This window comes from Chamaea fasciata, unplaced genomic scaffold (genome assembly GCF_029207755.1).
Source record: "Chamaea fasciata isolate MVZ Bird 193981 ecotype frontalis unplaced genomic scaffold, bChaFas1.0.hap1 SCAF_1, whole genome shotgun sequence".
Classification (NCBI taxonomy): domain Eukaryota; kingdom Metazoa; phylum Chordata; class Aves; order Passeriformes; family Sylviidae; genus Chamaea; species Chamaea fasciata.
In genome coordinates this window covers 23,156,513-23,174,009 of record NW_027094086.1, presented here as the reverse complement: position 1 = coordinate 23,174,009, position 17,497 = coordinate 23,156,513, and the positions used below count along the sequence as shown (strand labels likewise).

The 17,497-nt window shown below is 44.8% G+C and overlaps 1 protein-coding gene across 1 annotated transcript in view; it reads left to right on the top strand.

Annotated features, from left to right (window-relative positions):
* Positions 1-2,329: 2,329 nt before the first annotated feature.
* SDC2 (syndecan 2) overlaps positions 2,330-17,497 on the top strand; it is a 59,899-nt gene continuing 44,731 nt past the window's right edge. The window contains exon 1 of the mRNA XM_066178223.1: positions 2,330-2,678. Coding sequence (XP_066034320.1) covers positions 2,619-2,678 — 60 coding nt within the window. The 5' untranslated portion in view covers positions 2,330-2,618. The remainder of the gene's footprint in view (positions 2,679-17,497) is intronic.

The window sequence follows — 17,497 nt, the reverse complement described above, 5'->3', positions numbered from 1 at the left end:
ACATCAAACAGTATTGAAATGGTTGCTTAGTTGAATTGAAATCCGTCTGTCTACAAAGAAAGAGGATACACAGAATTAGGTCTTAAGTATCTGCAACATACTTTGAAGGAGAAAGATTATATTAAACAATCTGTTTAATGTAAGGAATACATTAAGCAATATGTGTGTGTGACACCAACAAGGAGCAAACCACTGAAAATCTGGTAGGATTTCAGTGGGGAATGCAGCCTAAAAATCAATGACATGGCACATCCGGAAGGTGGATCTAGAAATAGCAAGTGCGGTAACTGTTGGGAGGTATCACGTTTCTGGGAGTGGGTTGCACACAGTGAGAGTAATCCAGGCATGGCCAGCCTCCCCTGTGAGGAGGAGGGTCCCGCAGTGTCCCAGCACAGACTTAGTCACCAGGCCCACACTGCACGGGGATCAACAGGGATGTGTTTGCTTGGGAGAGGCTGGGAAAGTGATGAGTGGGGTGAGAGATTGCTTGTGCCAGATTATTTTATTTTATTACACGTGTGAAAAATTAGGTTTATTTTTTAGGTAAATTTTAAGCAATAGATTTAATTAAAAATAAGGTAATTAGAAGATAGAAAAAGCAAAGTACAGCTAGCCTGGGTGACTTGGCATTCAGCCAAGTCCACAACTTGCTATTTTAGAGGTTTTTAAAAAATATTCTTTTAATTGCATCAGTCTTGTTGTATATTCGAACTTTTCTACAAACTAGTTTCTATATTTTAGGAGCTCTTTAGCATGGTCTCTCTTTGGGTTTGCTTTTTTAGAGCATGCGTGTTCTTTGGTTGTGTCTTTTTTATTACTTTTAGATTTGGCCTTGGTCCCCACCTTTTACAGACGGTTGGTGTTGATAATTGGCATGTCAGCAGTAGGGTCTCTATAATATGCTCATTGGATACTATCTTAACCAAACAGGCTGTAAAGCTACAACCATGACTACATATCAGCTATTTTACTACCATGTATAAGTTTTCTTAATAGCAGAAAAAAACGCCCCGTATCTTTATACATATAGTATTAATTTAATATTTGCAAGAAGCCAACTTTATAATACACATTTATAACATACTATATTAATACAACATAACTTTACAACATAACACATATAGTATTTATTTCAATATTTGCGAAAAACCAATCATATAATATATATTTATAACACATGGCACGCCTGTTTTCAAGGAAGGCAACCAGATCGGGAACTAGAGGCAGATGGGATCTCAACAAAACTCGTTGGCCGAAGTTCTTCACACAGCACAGGGTAAGCAAAGTGAAGGGCATAGAAAAACATGTGCCTGGGAAAAACATCTCCCCAGGGTATTTCTTGCCCTCTCCGGGGTCCGGGTCCTCTGAGAGGGATAGATTTTGCTCAAACAAAAGAGACCATTATGGTCCTTGTGACTATTTGATTCAGGCTATAAAACGCTGTTTGCTACCTTCTGACTTAAATAAGCAGTCGTAGTTTGCAAGTGAGACTGATATATTTTGTTTTCTTGGTTATTACTCCTTTCCCATGTCCAATGACTGATGTCATGTATGTACACGTTCAGTGGTGGAAACATGCTGGCATACGCAAGTGGTCGGGCTGAGGCTCCTAAACTCTGCAAAAGCATCATTTTCCCCAGTTGAGAAATACCATGGACTAGTCGTAGCAAGACTTCTTGTTTTGACTTCTGGAGCACACATTCTTGTGCTGTCGATTCCTGCAATAGCTCTTTTAAAGACAGAGCTTCTAGATCCATGTAACTAGCTACAAATCACAGCACCCTCTTACTTTGCCGCCCCTCACCCTTAAAAGTTTCTAGTCTTCTTGTTGCGGGCGAAAAGTCTAAAAAAAAAGAATTCCGAGGCAAAAAGCTAAGTGGGGATTCACGATGAGCTGGCATTTTCGGGATAGACCCGCTTCCCGTGATTTTTGACCCCTCCATTTTGCTTTTTTTTCCGACGCTTGAAGCTGCCACCGAGGCTAACGGGGAGGTGGCGCGGAGCAGCGGCGCGAACCCCGGCAGCACAGCGCTAAAAACACGCGGCCGCCGCTGCATTTGTCTTGCGAAGGGGGAGCCTTTCCACGTCCCCGATTTTACACGAGGCCAGCCTTCTCTTAACCGGTCCGCGGCGCTGCTCATGTTTTCCACTGGGGGGGAGGACGAGAGAGGAGAGACCTGGGCGGAGGAGGAGGAGGAGGAGGAGGAGGAGGGGGGGGAAAGTTGCTTGAATTTGCGAGGGGCGAGAGCCGGCGGTGGCGGCGCGCTGCTTCTTTCCACTGGCTGGGGGAGCTGCCAATCTGTGTTGTAATCCTGCAGGAATTTCTGCGGGGTTTAACTGGGAGCCGCGGCGCCGCCGCCGCGCACTCGGGGCGGAGGGAGGGCGGCGGAGCCGGCAGCGCGCAGCCTGCAGCCCGCTCGCCCCAGCGCCGCCAGCACCGGGCCCGCCGGGCAGCGCCGGAGCGCAGCGCGGAGCCCAACGGAAGGAGCGCGGCGGGCCGGATCCGGGGCGCCACCGGCCCTGCCCCGCGCCCCTCGGGCGCTGCCGAGCGCCGCCGGCCCCCGGTTTCTCCTTTGTGCCCGGCCCCCGGCGGCCGCCGCGCCGGCTCCGCGGGAATAATGCGGGGCGTGTGGCTGGCGCTCACCGTCAGCTTCGTGGCCTGCGCCTCCGGGCAGCCGGTGAGTGCCGGGGCAGAGGGGAGGGGGCGGCGGCAGCGCCGCGGGACGGGACGGGACGGGACGGGACGAGGGCGGCCGCCTCGGTTCCGCCAGCCGAGTGCGGGGTGCGCAGCCCCAGCCCTGCCCCGTGGCATCGCCGTGCGCGGGGCACTGAGCTGGCTCGGCGGGGCATCTGTTGATAGTTGAGCGGTCTGCAAACGGCAGGCACCATTCCGTCCCACCCGCCAAGAAAAGAAAGAGGACCTCCTCCCCCCCCCAAGTAAAGAAAAAGAACCCAAAAAACCAAAACCCCAGACACCCCCACGAAGTCGAGAGGACCACCCTGCCGGAGCGGAGCACCCTGCCGCCCTCCAGCGAACCTCGGCCGAAGTTTGCCGCGACGACCCAGCCGCCAGCCGGCCCCGGAGCCCCCCCGGTGCCTCTCTCCCTGCCTGTCCGGAGGAGGGGCGGCTGCCCGCCGGCCGCGGGGCGCCCGAGGGGCCGCGGCGCGGGGCTGGCTCCGGGAGCAGGGGCTTGTACCCGTGTCCGAGGACATCGCCGCCCTCACCGGCTTCACGGGCGGTGAGGTGGGAGCGTCCCTTGCAAAATCCACCCCTCACGGCCCCTTTTTCTGAAAGAGAAAAAAAAGGCAGCAACAACCCTTGGCTGCCCGGCTCAGGACCTCCCAGACCCCTCAGACAGAACGCCCTGCGCGCCTCCCGGCCAGCTCCCGGCTCCGCGGAGTCCGAGCCTGCTGCGGACTCGGCCGGCCCTTCCCCACGGGCTCGCCGCGAGGTGCTCGGGATAATGCTGCTGTTTACACTTTTTCCGCGCCACCAGTGTATTCGCTAACCGGGCCCTCTGCTTAATGCAATTAGCTCTGTTGCCGGGATTTGTACCTCTGGGAAAGCCTCGCTCCCACCCTTTCGTGGCAGGAGCCGGCGAGGACCGGCCAGAGGGCTTTGGTCTTTTCCATCTGTGGATCTGACATTGTCTTGAGGGAAGGGGTACGCAAATGACACTGATGCAGTGTTTGGGCAAATATTAGGAAATGATAAATTGAGGTTTCAGTATGAAATTTAAAAAACCCATGACAATCTAATCCAATCAGAATGAGCTGCTTCACTGAACTAAATAATGCCACTTGCTTGGGTTAACTTTTGAAGTTCTCTAGCTGTTGTATAAATTAGCCAAGTCACAGCCTTCATGAAATCTGGCTCATCATTAGGGATTTCTAAGGATACAATTGCAAAACACTTTTCTTAAAGACTGATTAAAAAAGGGTTGTGTGGAACACTGACCCTTGTTTCCGCTAAGTATAACTGTGCTGCAGAAACACCCTTGACTAATGAGGTACAATATCCTTTAATTTTATAGAAACGCAGTTAGTAGGAAGTTCTCTGATGGTGGAGTAGCTATTAAACTGCTACAGTAATTAGTAAAGTATTAAGTTTGATGGGTTTTTGCCTTAGGATGAACACACTGTGGCAGTGTGAGGTGGGTTGTTGGGGCATATCCGTCGCGATGTGGTTCAGGGGGCAGTGGGGAGAGCGAGGTGGGGGGAGCCTGCCTGGCTCTGCTGCAGCGCCCTGTTTGCTGCCAGAAAGTTGTGGAGGGACTGGAAAAGTAAAAGGGAGGTTGGTCTTTTTCCTTTTCTTTCACCTCCCTTCTTTTTTCTTTAACTGTGCCTGGCAGCAGCTTCATGGTCCCTTAAAGATAGGATTTTGTAGACCAGTCTCTGGGAAAAGACAGATGCCAAATCTGTCTTCTCTGCAGAAGTCTGTCCTTGTCATAAGACAAATTCTATATGGATGCTTAAAAAAACCCTCCCAGCTCTCCAGACCACTGTCAAATGGATTTAGCTCTAAATTTCATTGTGATTTTAGATTCTGCTATTTATTATCATTATTTAGGCAAAAACATAAGGTAAAAATCTCATTTCTTATAAAGTAAATTTTCCGTGCATCTTTTGAGCAGAGGAGGGGGAAGCTGCAGCAAATTTTGTTTCGTAAAGCAGTGAGTTCCCTGTGTTTGGTCCACATAACCAGCAAACGCTTATATTGGGGTGGGCCAAGGAGACATTAGCACTGTGTTAAGAATGTCCTGGAAGTGAGACCTGCCACTGAACCACGAGAGTGGTTTGTCGGCGCTGGATGCGTGCTTTGTGTGCTGTGACGTGGGCTGTCGCACCGCAGCTGTGCTCTGCTGTGCCGTGCCAGCTCCCCCGGGGGAGCAGCTGCTTCAGGACAGGGCTGTGATGGAGAGGGTGACAGGGAGCCCAAGCTGTTAGTGCCAGCCTGCACATGGTGGCAAGCGTTACCCACACCAAAGCTGGTGGATTGCAGCTGGGGCTTCCAGAGTGGTTTGCTGCCGTCAGCGCAGTGTGCAGTGAGACATCAGATTACAGTGGGGTCTGACAACCTATGTGATTCTGGAAGGACGTGGGGGATTCACCCAGGCTTGGCTGAATGGCAAAAAATGTGTTTTCTAGCTACCTTGAAAGTTTCTTGGTTTGCTTATAAGAGAGGGAAAGATAGTGACATGAAACTGCCGGAAAGAAAAGGAAGACTCTGTGAGTGAGAGGGATGATGTGCCTTTTAAAAGATTGAGCCCTTGAGCCCAGTCCTGATGATGCTGGGACCCAGCTTTTGCTGATTTTAATAGCACCAGAGAGCAGTGCCAAGTATCCAGCTGTAGTTGTCAGCTCCAATTCGGAAGAGGCTGATAAACCTTTCCGTTTTGTTCTAGTTTGCAGCAGTGGGACAAATGATTTTCCAGAGCTTGTGTGACAGTCTGATCCTCTGCATGCCCAAGTATACACTGAGAAACTTTGCTGGTTAGCAGGTTGTGCTGCATACTGCAGTGTTACGGTGCTGCTTTTGCTCACAGAAGGTTAAGTCCATCTCTCCCCAGGGGGCTTCTGGAGTCTGGAGACTGCTTCACATCATCAATGCATGCGTGTGGGGCTGGATTTGGGACTTTCAGTGAAACAGAGCGTTGGGGCATCACCTGAGTGGTCTTTCAGTTTTTTGTGTAAGCATCTGACCACTGAGTTGTTGGCATAAATGTAATCATTGAAAGATGATCCAAGGGTAATACTTGGTATATTTTTCAGAAGTATTTTGTATTTGAGAAGCATGATGCTGTAATTTTCCTGCATTTGTTTCTAATGGTTACTTTGGTTTTGGAATTTGGAAAATTGATAGTGTGTTGGAGAGGAGGAATGTTTTTTGGAAAAAGGCAGTTAGACTTCAGAGATAGTAATTAGAGGAAAAGAAGGGCTGAGGAAGTAGCTGGTATTTAGATTTATATGCTGTGTGTGTCTCTCCTATATGTGTTAAATTTGCTTTGTCAGATAAGTTCCAAAGAAAGGAGGAAGTCTTTTCAGACTTGATTTATTTCTACCCACCTCCAATTCACGTGTACTTTTTCTTCGCACTGTAGAATTAATAAGTGTTCATCCATTGCTTTTTGTGATTTGGCAACACCTGGAATCTGCCATGGCTGTTTCCCTTGCTCTGACTGAACTTCTGGGTTCTGCCATCCAACAGCTGCCTGCACCGCCATGCACTGAAGATTCTGGGGAGCTCCGTGGTGGCAAACCCCTGCGCACCCCGCACTCTTGGGTATTCCAGCCACCCCTTAGATGGGCGTTCTCAGGAACCACTTTCTGGAAGCGGTTTTCCCTCTCATGTTAGATTATTGGTTAAAAATTAAAGAACAGATGAATCTTGACCCAAGATCAAACACTGAAGTTCCTCTTTTTAATTTCTTAGCCCTGAGGCCTGCATTGGAACTGACTTAGTATTGAGGCCTAAAGTGCAGAGATGTTTTCTCCGCATTTTTCCCTAGATCTTTATCAAGGAAGTAGATGAGAGCATCATCTTCAGGAACAAGTCAGGACAAATATCTCAGGGTTTGAAGTTGGGTGCTGCGATTGTGGTTCTTTGGCAGATAACACCTCTGTGGTAGGTTTGAGACAAATGGAATGGAATAAAGATGGTGGACTTCGGAGTGTGAAGTAAGTCTGGAATTTGCTTGGAGATTTGGTAGATCTAGGTTAATATAGTCCTAAATTAAGTGTAATCTCAGGATGACAAGATAAAGGCCTAATTTCCTGACTGGTAGAGGTGCAGATTGTGAGAAGTCATTTGTCAAACACCCAGCCATGACCTAATGCCTCGGGGGGTGGGGAGAGGTGGATGGTGGAGAGCTACCTGCCATCCTTGGTGGAGAGCGTGGCATTTTGGCAGGGCTTCCTGAGCTTGGAGAAGAGCCTGCAGAGCTCTCCGTTTGCACTGCACTTTATGGCGAGTTGTCTTTATAAAATGTCAAGCAGAAGCATATGGATGGCATTTATTAATTACATTTTCTCTGCAAATAGACTTTTGCCATTGAGCAATTTAAACATCTTGCTTATGGCAGTGAGTTGCAGGCTTTAGTAAGGCTCAAAGGCTGAACAAAGAACTCTTGTCTAGTTATGGAGAAGTGCTCTTTTGTCTTCTGAATAGATTTGACAGACTATGATTTTTAACATAAATGTTGTGTTTGACATTGGCAAGCTTATTTGAGGCCTCATTTAAGACTCTACTTGAATCTGAGTCATGAAGATGCCCTCTGTGCTGCCACATTTGAGAGGAACAAGTCACGAGCAAGTGATTTGGTCCACATTCAAGTCACTTTGCAGTCAGTGTTGCAGGAAGCATGAGAGAATTACTGGAGGCTGTTCTGTGAACGGCTTGTTGTTTGGTTATCTTCAGTTCATGCTTACAAGATGGTAATAAATTGCTATCTATAATCTTTTCAGGACTAGTAATTTATTCATAGGTTACATGACACTATTCAGTGATTTGGGAACATGATTTCTCCTGCTCACACTGAAGCATAATTTGCAATCTCTTGAGTACAGACTGCATTAGTGTTTGACCCTCTAATAATGACAGTTCTCTGTATGTATGTTGTTTTCTTGATTAGCTCAGCCCTGGGGGATGCTTTCAAAAGCATACTAGATATTTAGGCAGAAATACAGAATACATGTAATCCTCAAAAGTACTGGAATACTGATTGCAGCAGGAGAAAATGTAGCATTTAACAACCATTTGCAACAAGTGCATTTGCGCTGAGCAAACGCACTTGTTGATGTCTCAAGCAGGGGGTTAATTTAAAGTGAAATAATGGCTAATAGGGTGGTGATGAATCTGCAGGAATTGGCCTTGTCCGTAGACAGGCTATTAGAGTGCAGTATATATAAGCTATCTTAACTGAAGCCTGAGTGGACTCTCCATCTGAAATCACTATTTTTAGTTTATAAATAAACAACTTATTCAGAAATCTCCCTTCCAAGCTAAATTGTTTTGTTCCCAAGGTGAATTGATTTGGGGAAGTTCAAATAAAAACCTATTTGGCTGTGTTTGAGTTGTGAGCATGAAGATAAATACATTGTACTTTTATTAATAGTAAGGAGACACAGGGACTTGCAGAAGGTCATACAGTCTGTGGTATACATAGGCATGGAATCAAAATCTTCAGAAGCCAGCATTGTGATGAACAACCAGAGCATATTGTCTGTTTTTAAATATTGCGTAGTCAGACATGTTTTGTTCCTGTTTGATTAACCATAATAAAGCATAATTTGCTCTAGAGGTGCTTCCACACTAATGGAAGTCACTTGTCACCTTTCAGATCAGTGTGAAGTGACCCATCCCTGTTATTTGAAGTGTATTTCAGAAGTGTAACTGTCTATGTGGACTGAGAGGACTGACTCTCACAGAACTGTGGGAAGGAGTGCTGCTGAAATAATACAGCTTGGGAGATGAAGTACTTCCCAGGGAGCAGTTGAGTGCATGACCAGCATAGCCTCAAGACTAAGGATGTTTCAATAGAGAACAAAAAAAATGTGTCATACTTGCTGCCACATGAATGAATAACCTAACCAGGTCTTCCCTCTCCCACCTTCTACAGGATCTCTTCTCACATGTCTGCTTCTGTCCCTCCATTAATTTTACAAGTAGACACAAGTTTTCCTCTTTCTCTGGGCTGAGCTGCATTAATTCCAGCTGTGTTGATTCTTCAATATCTGCAGGAGTAGCTGGCTGGACATAGTACCTGGAGGGCACAGCCAAACCCCATGCACTTGATATCTTTGGGCTTTAAGGGCTGAGTCCTGTTTGCTTTTTGGACTGGGGTCTGCAGGGCTAGAAATGGGTTTGAATACATGGTGTATGTTGCAGGCTGCGCGGAGATGAGCGATGTCCAGGAGACACATTCTTCCTTTCCCAGATTGGTTGTTTGTGCTCATTCTGGATGCAGAGGTTCCAGAATCAATGTGTCACTTAAACTGGTTACCAGGTGAAAGCATCCACAAAGCCTTTCCATTCAAATCCTTTTCAAGTGCAGTTCTGTGTTCAAATACGTAGTCACTGAGGTGTGACATTAATGGTGTTATTATTCAAAATGAAAACCTGCAAGGGAAGCAAAGTGGAAAGGTGAAGGTAGTTCAAAGTAACGGAAACACACCATCTTTGGGACAGCCAGAAGTTGAGCTTCCATTGAATATAAATTTGTGACATTGCATTAATAGAAATAGATATGCCTTCGTCCTATAAATAATAATAATAATTCCTACAGCAAGGATGTGCGTAAGATAATGCTGCTGAGAAGCAAGATTCTGACAATTTTTGTGGAAGGCATATTGAAAAACCTTCAGGTCCTGTGCTGTCTGTGGGACTGAATCTTTTGGGAGCTCAGAGGCACTTGGTACTTGCCAGTGGTGGCAGTGCAAGCACAAAGGAAAGTGTCCAGCAAGGAGAAGGAGCATCCACGAACAGTGTGTATGAAATCTGGTTATGTTAGTTACTTGTGTAAATGTCATGGAGAGGAGGTGTAAAGTTCTCAGGAACTGCTGAGGCAGTGTCCAAAGTTAGAAGATAATGCTTTAGAATAATTGGTAGCTTAAGCATCTGTAGCATCTACAACTCACAAATCTCCTTCTCCATGGTATAACAAGAAAAATGGCTAGTCCTAGAGATAGACAGAAGTGGTTGTTGAAGTGCCATGTATATATTCTAAGTTCTTGCCTTTGGTGAAGCTGTTTATGGTTTTCCAGACATGTGCTCTTCGATTATTTCTCGTCCATGAAGGCTGATTTTTTTTTTTTTTTTGAATGTGACATCTAAAATGTCATGAAGTGGAACCTCTTGGGGTACTTTTGAAATTATGTGTTCACTCTCTCCAGCTGTTGCAGTTCTAGCTTCAAAGGTCTTTGAAACTTCGTGCGTATATGTGTTTTGTATAGAACTTGATTCTATATGGAGCTCTGTTTTACATATATTTTATTTTTTTATACTGTTGTGTGTGTGTGTCTTTCAAGTGTCAGGAAAAGAAATGCCCCACAGAACTTGCTTCCCAGTTAAATAAACAGAACAAAATTTCTTTCAAAATTGTGTTAATAATTTTCTTGGCCCAAATTAGTGTGGAAGAAGCAGCCTCTCTGACTTTACTTACCAGGAAAAAAGCCTTAAACAAAATGTGTTCCTTTCAGTTGTTTTTTAAATTTTTTTCTTGTTTCTTCACTTGTGATTTGATACAGCAGTTTCGTAAATTTCCCCCCCATATGTATGATTTCATCCTCAATAGCTCCCACAGGTGCTTTTGATTTGATTCTCCAGCACAGCCTTTTGTCTGTCCTCAAAGCCCTGGTAAGGGGACAGGCATGGTCATCACTGCAAAATGTGAATGAGTTGGAAGAATTTGGGTGTAAGGAGAAAAACTGGGAACAGTGGTTAGCATAGGTCTGTACCCAGCCTGACCAGGCTGGGAAGTCCCAGCAGAGCTGCTGTGACCTGAATGGACCTCTGGCTCAGCAGAAATTATCTGTCTGTGTTGCAATTGAATTTGCCTTTTTATGGCTTTTGACCAAAATATTTCAGTGGACACGTCTGTCTACTGCATGGAAGCAAAGCCTTCTGGCAAACCACAAGATGGTTTTTTGCTCTTCTGATAGGAGCTGTGGTCCTTCCTGCAGCACAGAGCATCCATTGGTATGCAGAGGGGAGGAACGGCATGAAGGTGTTGGAAGAAGGAACAAGTCTGATAACTGACTATGAGGAGATACATTATTTAACAGCTTTAAATAATGAAGACTCATGGTTCATGTTTGGATAATGTTTTGACATCTCAGTATTGCTTGATGTGCAGGGTTTGAGGGTAAGGAAAGTAGGTTCCTTGGCCACCTGTTAAAAGCAGACCCTCTTAAGGTGTGCAGATGCTGGAGGAGACAGGGCCTTGGAGTTGAGTTGACTCGTTGTCTCCAGTCATACTGCCTGTTGCAGGATTTTTTTTTCTGGTGCTGTTTAGCCCAGCCAGCCGTGCCATGCCCTGTTGAAGAGCAGGGCTTTGTCTGCAAGGGGATCTTTGCCTTTGGTGGGGCTCAGGCTCAGTAATAAATAGCCTTTCTGCTGTGGTGGAGAGGCAGTCATGTGCCCATGCCACTGGGGCTCTCTGGTGGAGGGAACTTCTGAGCTCCTGGTAGCACAGAGCATTTGATCCAAAATGGTTTGAGACAGTACTCTTAACAGTATTGCTGCGATGAAAATGGCCACTTCTTGTCTGTTTCATGACTGTAGGGCATTAGAAAAGGGCAATTACCTTTCTTTTCTTTGTTTTTGTTCTTACAATAATTCACAGCCTGAAAAGCTTATTCTGTCCTTTGCTGGTTTGGGTTTTGTGCTTACACTGATGTTACTTGACCATATCTCTCCTATTTAACCAAAAGCTGGTGACTTGGCATCTTGATGTAGGTCTCTTCTGGTCGACACCTTGAATTGGTCTTCTACCTGGTGGCATAAACTTAATAGTGATGTTGATGTTCTTATACTTTTTGTGAGAACCATGAATGTTGTCTTGTGTGTTAAGGAAGTCTTCTGGGTTTGCGACTATTTTGTGATGCTACTGACTTCATGTGCCAGTCAGTATTTTAATGTTGGGGTTTTTTTCCTCTAGCCTTCCCTATCTGCACTGAAAGAATTTGGAAGCTTTAGATAATGACAAAAAGTCCCCTTACTTTAGGGAAAGAAATGTAGTAGTTCCATAATGGACAGGTTGGAGTCTCTGTGATGCTTCTTTGCCATTACTTGTTTTTTCACCTAATATCTAAGGCTTGCCTCCTCTGATTTACATGGGTAAATGTATTTGACTTGAGGAACCTGATGAAGACTGCAGAGAAAACTTCTGGTAGACACTGTCAGTCTTAAAAAAAGTGGGTAGGATCCGTTGTCATGAAGGTTGTTCCTGTACACAGTCAGAGCTGGCACAGTTCCCACACAGTAAAGTCGCTCACATGGCATTTCTGTATTTGTGATCAGAGATGAGGGGTCCTAAGGGAGGATTAGCAAGAGTATTTTGGGGGATTTCTCTGTGGCTTCATAGAGATGCACCGAAAAAGCTAATCTCTCCCTCTCTCATTATTCAATTCAGCTGATCTAATTAGAAAACCTCCTTAGAGCAGTCTCTGGCAGCTAGCTGTCGCAGCTGTACAATTAGCAGTGTCACCTAACAGGAGAGCAAAACAAAGAGCAGTAGGAAACTGGAGTAGGATGTTTCAGTGTATCTTAACAACCCTCCCAAGGACCAAGCTTGCTAGCATGAATTCAGCTGTGAATTTTAAGAGCTTAAAAAAACTGAGGAAAAATCTGAATTTTTAAAGACTTAAAATTCTGAATGACTCGACGAAATAGTTTTGAGGTTTGGGCATTTTTGTAGGTTATTTATAGATTGATTTTTTAAATGAAAATGTACCCAAACATGACTGGGTATGGGACTAATGGGCTCTATTGCCCATTCCTCAGGGTGTGAACAGTAAAGCTGGGCAGGGAAGAGGTGTATACTTAACTGCCTTATATCTCTGGGGATATTTCCTTGGCCTTTGCCCTCCCAGCTTGGCTACTGGACTGTGTTTTATTTGGGGATGGCCCTGAAGGCCATTGAGAGCAAGAGCTGGCATGGAGGAGAGCACCAGCCCCATCAGGAGGTGATGAAGCCATTGGCAGTGATGTTCCCTGGTTGCACAGTCCAGGGTTGTACCTAGGCACAGGAGGGCAGAGGCATGTTTGCATTTGAATCACCAGCTTGGCACTTTACAGCCTCACATCCTTAATTACTGTGATGCTACTGCCATTTAGCCATCTCTGTATAGTCAGGGAGCATTTAGATAAGAGCATGTGTGGGGCAAGTCATGATTTAGCCATCTCTGTGGAGTTACGTGGTTGTCGTATTTGAAATGTGTGACCTGTGGTTATAAAGGATAGGTTTTGCAAGTGCTATTAACCGAGTGGCATATGTCAGGGACTGGAAAATCTAGGCTATTTATAATTATCCACAGGTGGAGAGGGAAGCAGCAATGCATAATACCAGTAATAATTATCAGCAGCATAGAAGTTCATCTCTTAAGCCGTTGGGTCTAATGCACTAAAAAGTATTTGATCTGAAGTCTGGCACAGCCTTCAAATGGAGCCGTTCAAAGGCGTCCTGACCTAATTTTGCTGCGGAAGTGAGTCTTTCTCATTCCCCTAATTTCTTGCAGAAGGTTTCAGCGATAAAGTCTTCATCCTCTACACTTGGGTATATTTTACTGCAGAGCTTTTGAATAAAAGCAGCCCTTGCAGGCCAGGTGGTAAATATAGTACTCAGCTTAACAGAAAAGACGTTCAGTTTATCGGAGACATGTCCTCCTGTGTTTTGCAGCTGTCAGTTAGCTTTCCTTAAGACTTCTTTTATTTGCTGGATCTTTTTGTGAATTGAAGTTCAGTGCTGGCTCTGTACCTGTGAGTAAAGGCTTTGTGTTATGCTGAATTTCTATTTTAGTGAAAACCTCTAAAATGTAAAGTAGCTTATAAATAAAAGTTTGCTTTCTTTTCAGGGGAAATAAATCATTAAATTATAAGGCATTGTCCATGTAGCTATGTAAATTTGTCAGTTAAAGCATAAACTGTAAGTGCTTTAACTTTCTTCTGGATAAATCAAAGCAGATGTAAGATGTGTCTTAATGGACTTTTGTCTTCAAAAGAAAATGGGGAGAAAACAAGTTTATTTTTCAACAGTGGCAAAATAGTGTACTGCAAGGATGGGTAGTGCTCTGTGTTATTGTCTGTGTTGGTGTAGACTGTTTTTATCAGAAGATAAAAATGAATAAAGCAACACAAACTGAAGGCTTTTCAATTCTGTATGACCTGTCACTTGTACAATTTCTCATGCCATTATCGCCATGGCGGTAGTATAAGACTACCAGGTTCCTATGAGATATGTTGCTTTTTGTTCAGTGTGGGGTGTTTTAACTTGTGCTGGTGATATTTCTGAGAAATACTGCACAGTACATGGTACCAATAGCGCACTTAATTGTAATTTATACCTTAAGTTATTTATTTGCTCTTTTTCTTTGCAATCTCTTGTGCTTTCAACCTCATTAGACAGATTTTTTTCTTTTCCTCCTGCTGCTTTTGTGCTATCAGGCACAAAAGGTAACTGTTAGCATTGGCACTGCTCTTCAGTCTCATGTTGCAAGAACAAGATCCAAGAGCAGAAGAGAAGGTAGATGAAAAACTTGGCCCGGCTCTGGGCCCTTGCCCAGTCTCAGGAGTCCTTCTGCTCACTCAGCTCACAGCAATGAAAAAGTGGGAGTGGGGAGGAGTTGGTTGTGAGTGACCAAAGTATTGGCAGAGCTGTTGGCAGGAAGGGGATGCTGGACTGCTGACATGTCTTGGCCAGACCTTAATTAAAGGAGAAGCCTGGAGGTGGCTGGTTTGGGCTGGAAAAGACTTGCTGTACCAGAGATGCTAATTCCATCTTTGACTCATCAGCTGTGTCCATTTGACAGCACTGGAGCACGCAAACCAAGTGCTTAAGCAGACATGGATGATTTGAGCACTGCATCCCTCATCCCCTTTGCTTTTTGGAAAGTGAGTGCGTGGAGCCAAATGTTGCAGCTTGGCATTTCTCTCTGTTCTTTGGATCTTCTTGGAAGACTAATGTGTTCTCCCTTCTGACTGCGGAAGGATGGGAATGATGGGTGCAAATTACTCCTCCTCTGATCTACAGCCTCACTTCAAAACTTATTTTGTGCAAATCACCATTTGTCTGTTTAAGTGATCAGTAACTGTGTTCGCTCAAGTGGAGGGGGAGCCGTCTGAAGTTGGGACTAGCTGAAGTGTCAGATTACCGAGGGCACTAGAATCAAGGTGACAGCTGCTTTCCTTATGCTTTACTGAAACAAAATATCCCAAACCGTTCAGTAGAGCCTCACAAATACATTAACCTCGGTGCTTTTACTATTTCCACAAGTTGGTGGATTACTTAGTACTCTTGGCTAATGAAATACAGGAGTGCTAATCTCTCCATGGATACCAGAGGGGAAAATGTTGAGTGTTGCTACCCCAAGAGTATGAACGTTGTGCATGAGCTAATGACCATAGTCAAGACCTGCAGTGCAGGGAGGGAAGCAGTTTCTCCCCGAGTGCTTGTGCTCCCACTGGAGATGCTGAGCCTGGCACAGGGAGGGGTGGCATTATCTGTGGCTCAGCAACTGCTGTGTGGATGCAGGCCTCTCCATACCCTGTGCAGTGAGCAACCTGTTAACCCAACCCTGTCTTCCTCCCAGCCCTTCAAGGTATTTGCACTTGCCCTTAGGTAACCATTTCTTTCTTTGGCTTCTTAAGCTGACACACTTTGACATACTCAGGGGTGAAAAATGGGAGGTGCTTCTTGAAATAGCCTTGATGTGCTGCACAGGAGAAGCCTTGTTTTACCTCTATTTTAGAAGAGAAATGGAAGCTCTATTTTTGCCTCCCTTTGAATAATACCAGTTTATTTTATTTTAAACAAAACCTCATATGGTTGCCTTAGCCAAAGGAAAAAACCCACAAAAATACCTTGCTGAGGTTTGGGTGCAATTTATTTCCAGTAACGAAGGGCAAGCCTGTGTAGGGAAGAAGTTTACGTGAAAGAATGGGATAAGTAAGACTATTAGAATATGCTGGTCTTGGGCTTTATTTTGGGACTTCAAGTAAAGTTTTGGGAATTAACATCTGGAACAAAGCCTTTTCTTAATATTCACCCTTTCAGAATTAGTGTTTGGCCTGCCAGAGGCTTACTCTGAGATCAGTCAGAGGGCTGTAAGCTGTGGTTTCCCTTGAGGCAGAGGGACTCTTTCTCCAGCATCTGAGGAAGGGTCTGTTGCAACAGACGGCATGAGAAGAAGGGAGGTTGAACTGGGAAGCCTGAATCTGTAGGGGCAGCAGGAATAAGAGACTTAAAAATTGCAGGGGGTAAAGCCAAGAATAATCTTCTAATTGCTGAGCTGCACAGTACAGAATGCATAGCTTCAGCTTTTACATCCTACTGCCACATCCCCTTTCTAGTTAGGAAAGGCAAGAAGAAGGAGTAAAGGACTCTGAGAAAATCATTTGAGTCAAACTTGACTCACACAGGTCTGAAAAAGTGCACCAGGAGTTTCACTGAGTATATTTTAATAGCTGGCTGTAACAGGAGGGAAACTGGGCAGCCTCCAGCAGTGAAGTTTACAGGAGACTCCTTCCTAGCTCCCTCCATTCAGTCCTCCTGGTCCTCTGCACTGCCAGTGTGACTGAAAACCCACCTTTCCCTGACCTAAGAGCCTCTCCAGCTCGTAGAAAAAAGCACATCTGTGATACTTCATTTGTGGTCAATTACATGAAATGTTTCCAGAGTTTAGAGTATGCTCTGAGCAGTGCTGATATTCCAGTCAGGGCAAAAAACTGGGATGAGAGATAAGTTATTGGTACTTCATGTTTTCTGGGTTGCAGCTGCTCAGCTGTTTCAAAGCACCTAGTTTATCCTTTTATCTTTTCTCAGTCTTGAATGAAGCCTGTGCTCTGCAGAGACTCTTGGAAGACATTTGTTTTGAAGTGGAGAAACTGCTCAATAGTGAGAAAGCATGGAGATCTAACAAACAAGTTTGATACCTCATACTTTTTGCTGATAGAGGATCTGGAGCACAAGGTGCCCCAATAACAAATTCCCCATCAGCAGAAGACTGGGTGATGCATCCAGGCTTTCCTGGGGACCTATCTAACCTTTGCAGGAGGAGGGCTGGGGTGTTCCAGGTCCCAACTCGTGCATGAGACATTCCACATGTCCCTGTTGTCCAAATTCTTCAGGTTTTTTTTTGTTTGGTTGGGTTTTTTTTGTTTGTTTGTTTGTTTTTTGCTTTAATATACAAGCAGAATCTGAAACTATAAGGCTGACTTCTTGCATGAGGTGACATCTTCCAAAGGAGGAGGAACAAATTAAGGAAATTAGAGAGTTGTTTTAATAAGATTTTTAGGGCTGATTTATTTTCTTCTTCCATAATTATTTTTAATCTTCTCCTGCTGGCGATTTAAGATGCATCAGAAGAAGGCAGTGTGTTCATGAGGTGTGGTGCAGGACTTAGGACGACTGACCAAAATGAATAGGCTTCACTGGATGGTCATCGAGTACATGCTCTGGAAATAACTCCATTTTCTCTTGGGGTTTGGGAATTGAAAGGAGACTTTCTTTCAGCCCTTCTACTTATTTAAAATAATACACTGGCATGCCAAGCAGAGCAGGATTTACTTTTTTCTAATGCTGGGAGAAGAAGCCTGTGATTAAGAAACTTGGCAGTCTGTGACTCTTGGTTTTCTTGTATTTTTGATGCTTGTGTTTGTATGCTAGGGTGTTCACAAAAGTATAAGAAAGTGTATTTTTGGGAAAGTTGTGAAATAAATGACATTTTCCAAAAGGACAGTGTGTCTCTTGGCAGCATCATGGTCAAACAAGTAAATATGTAT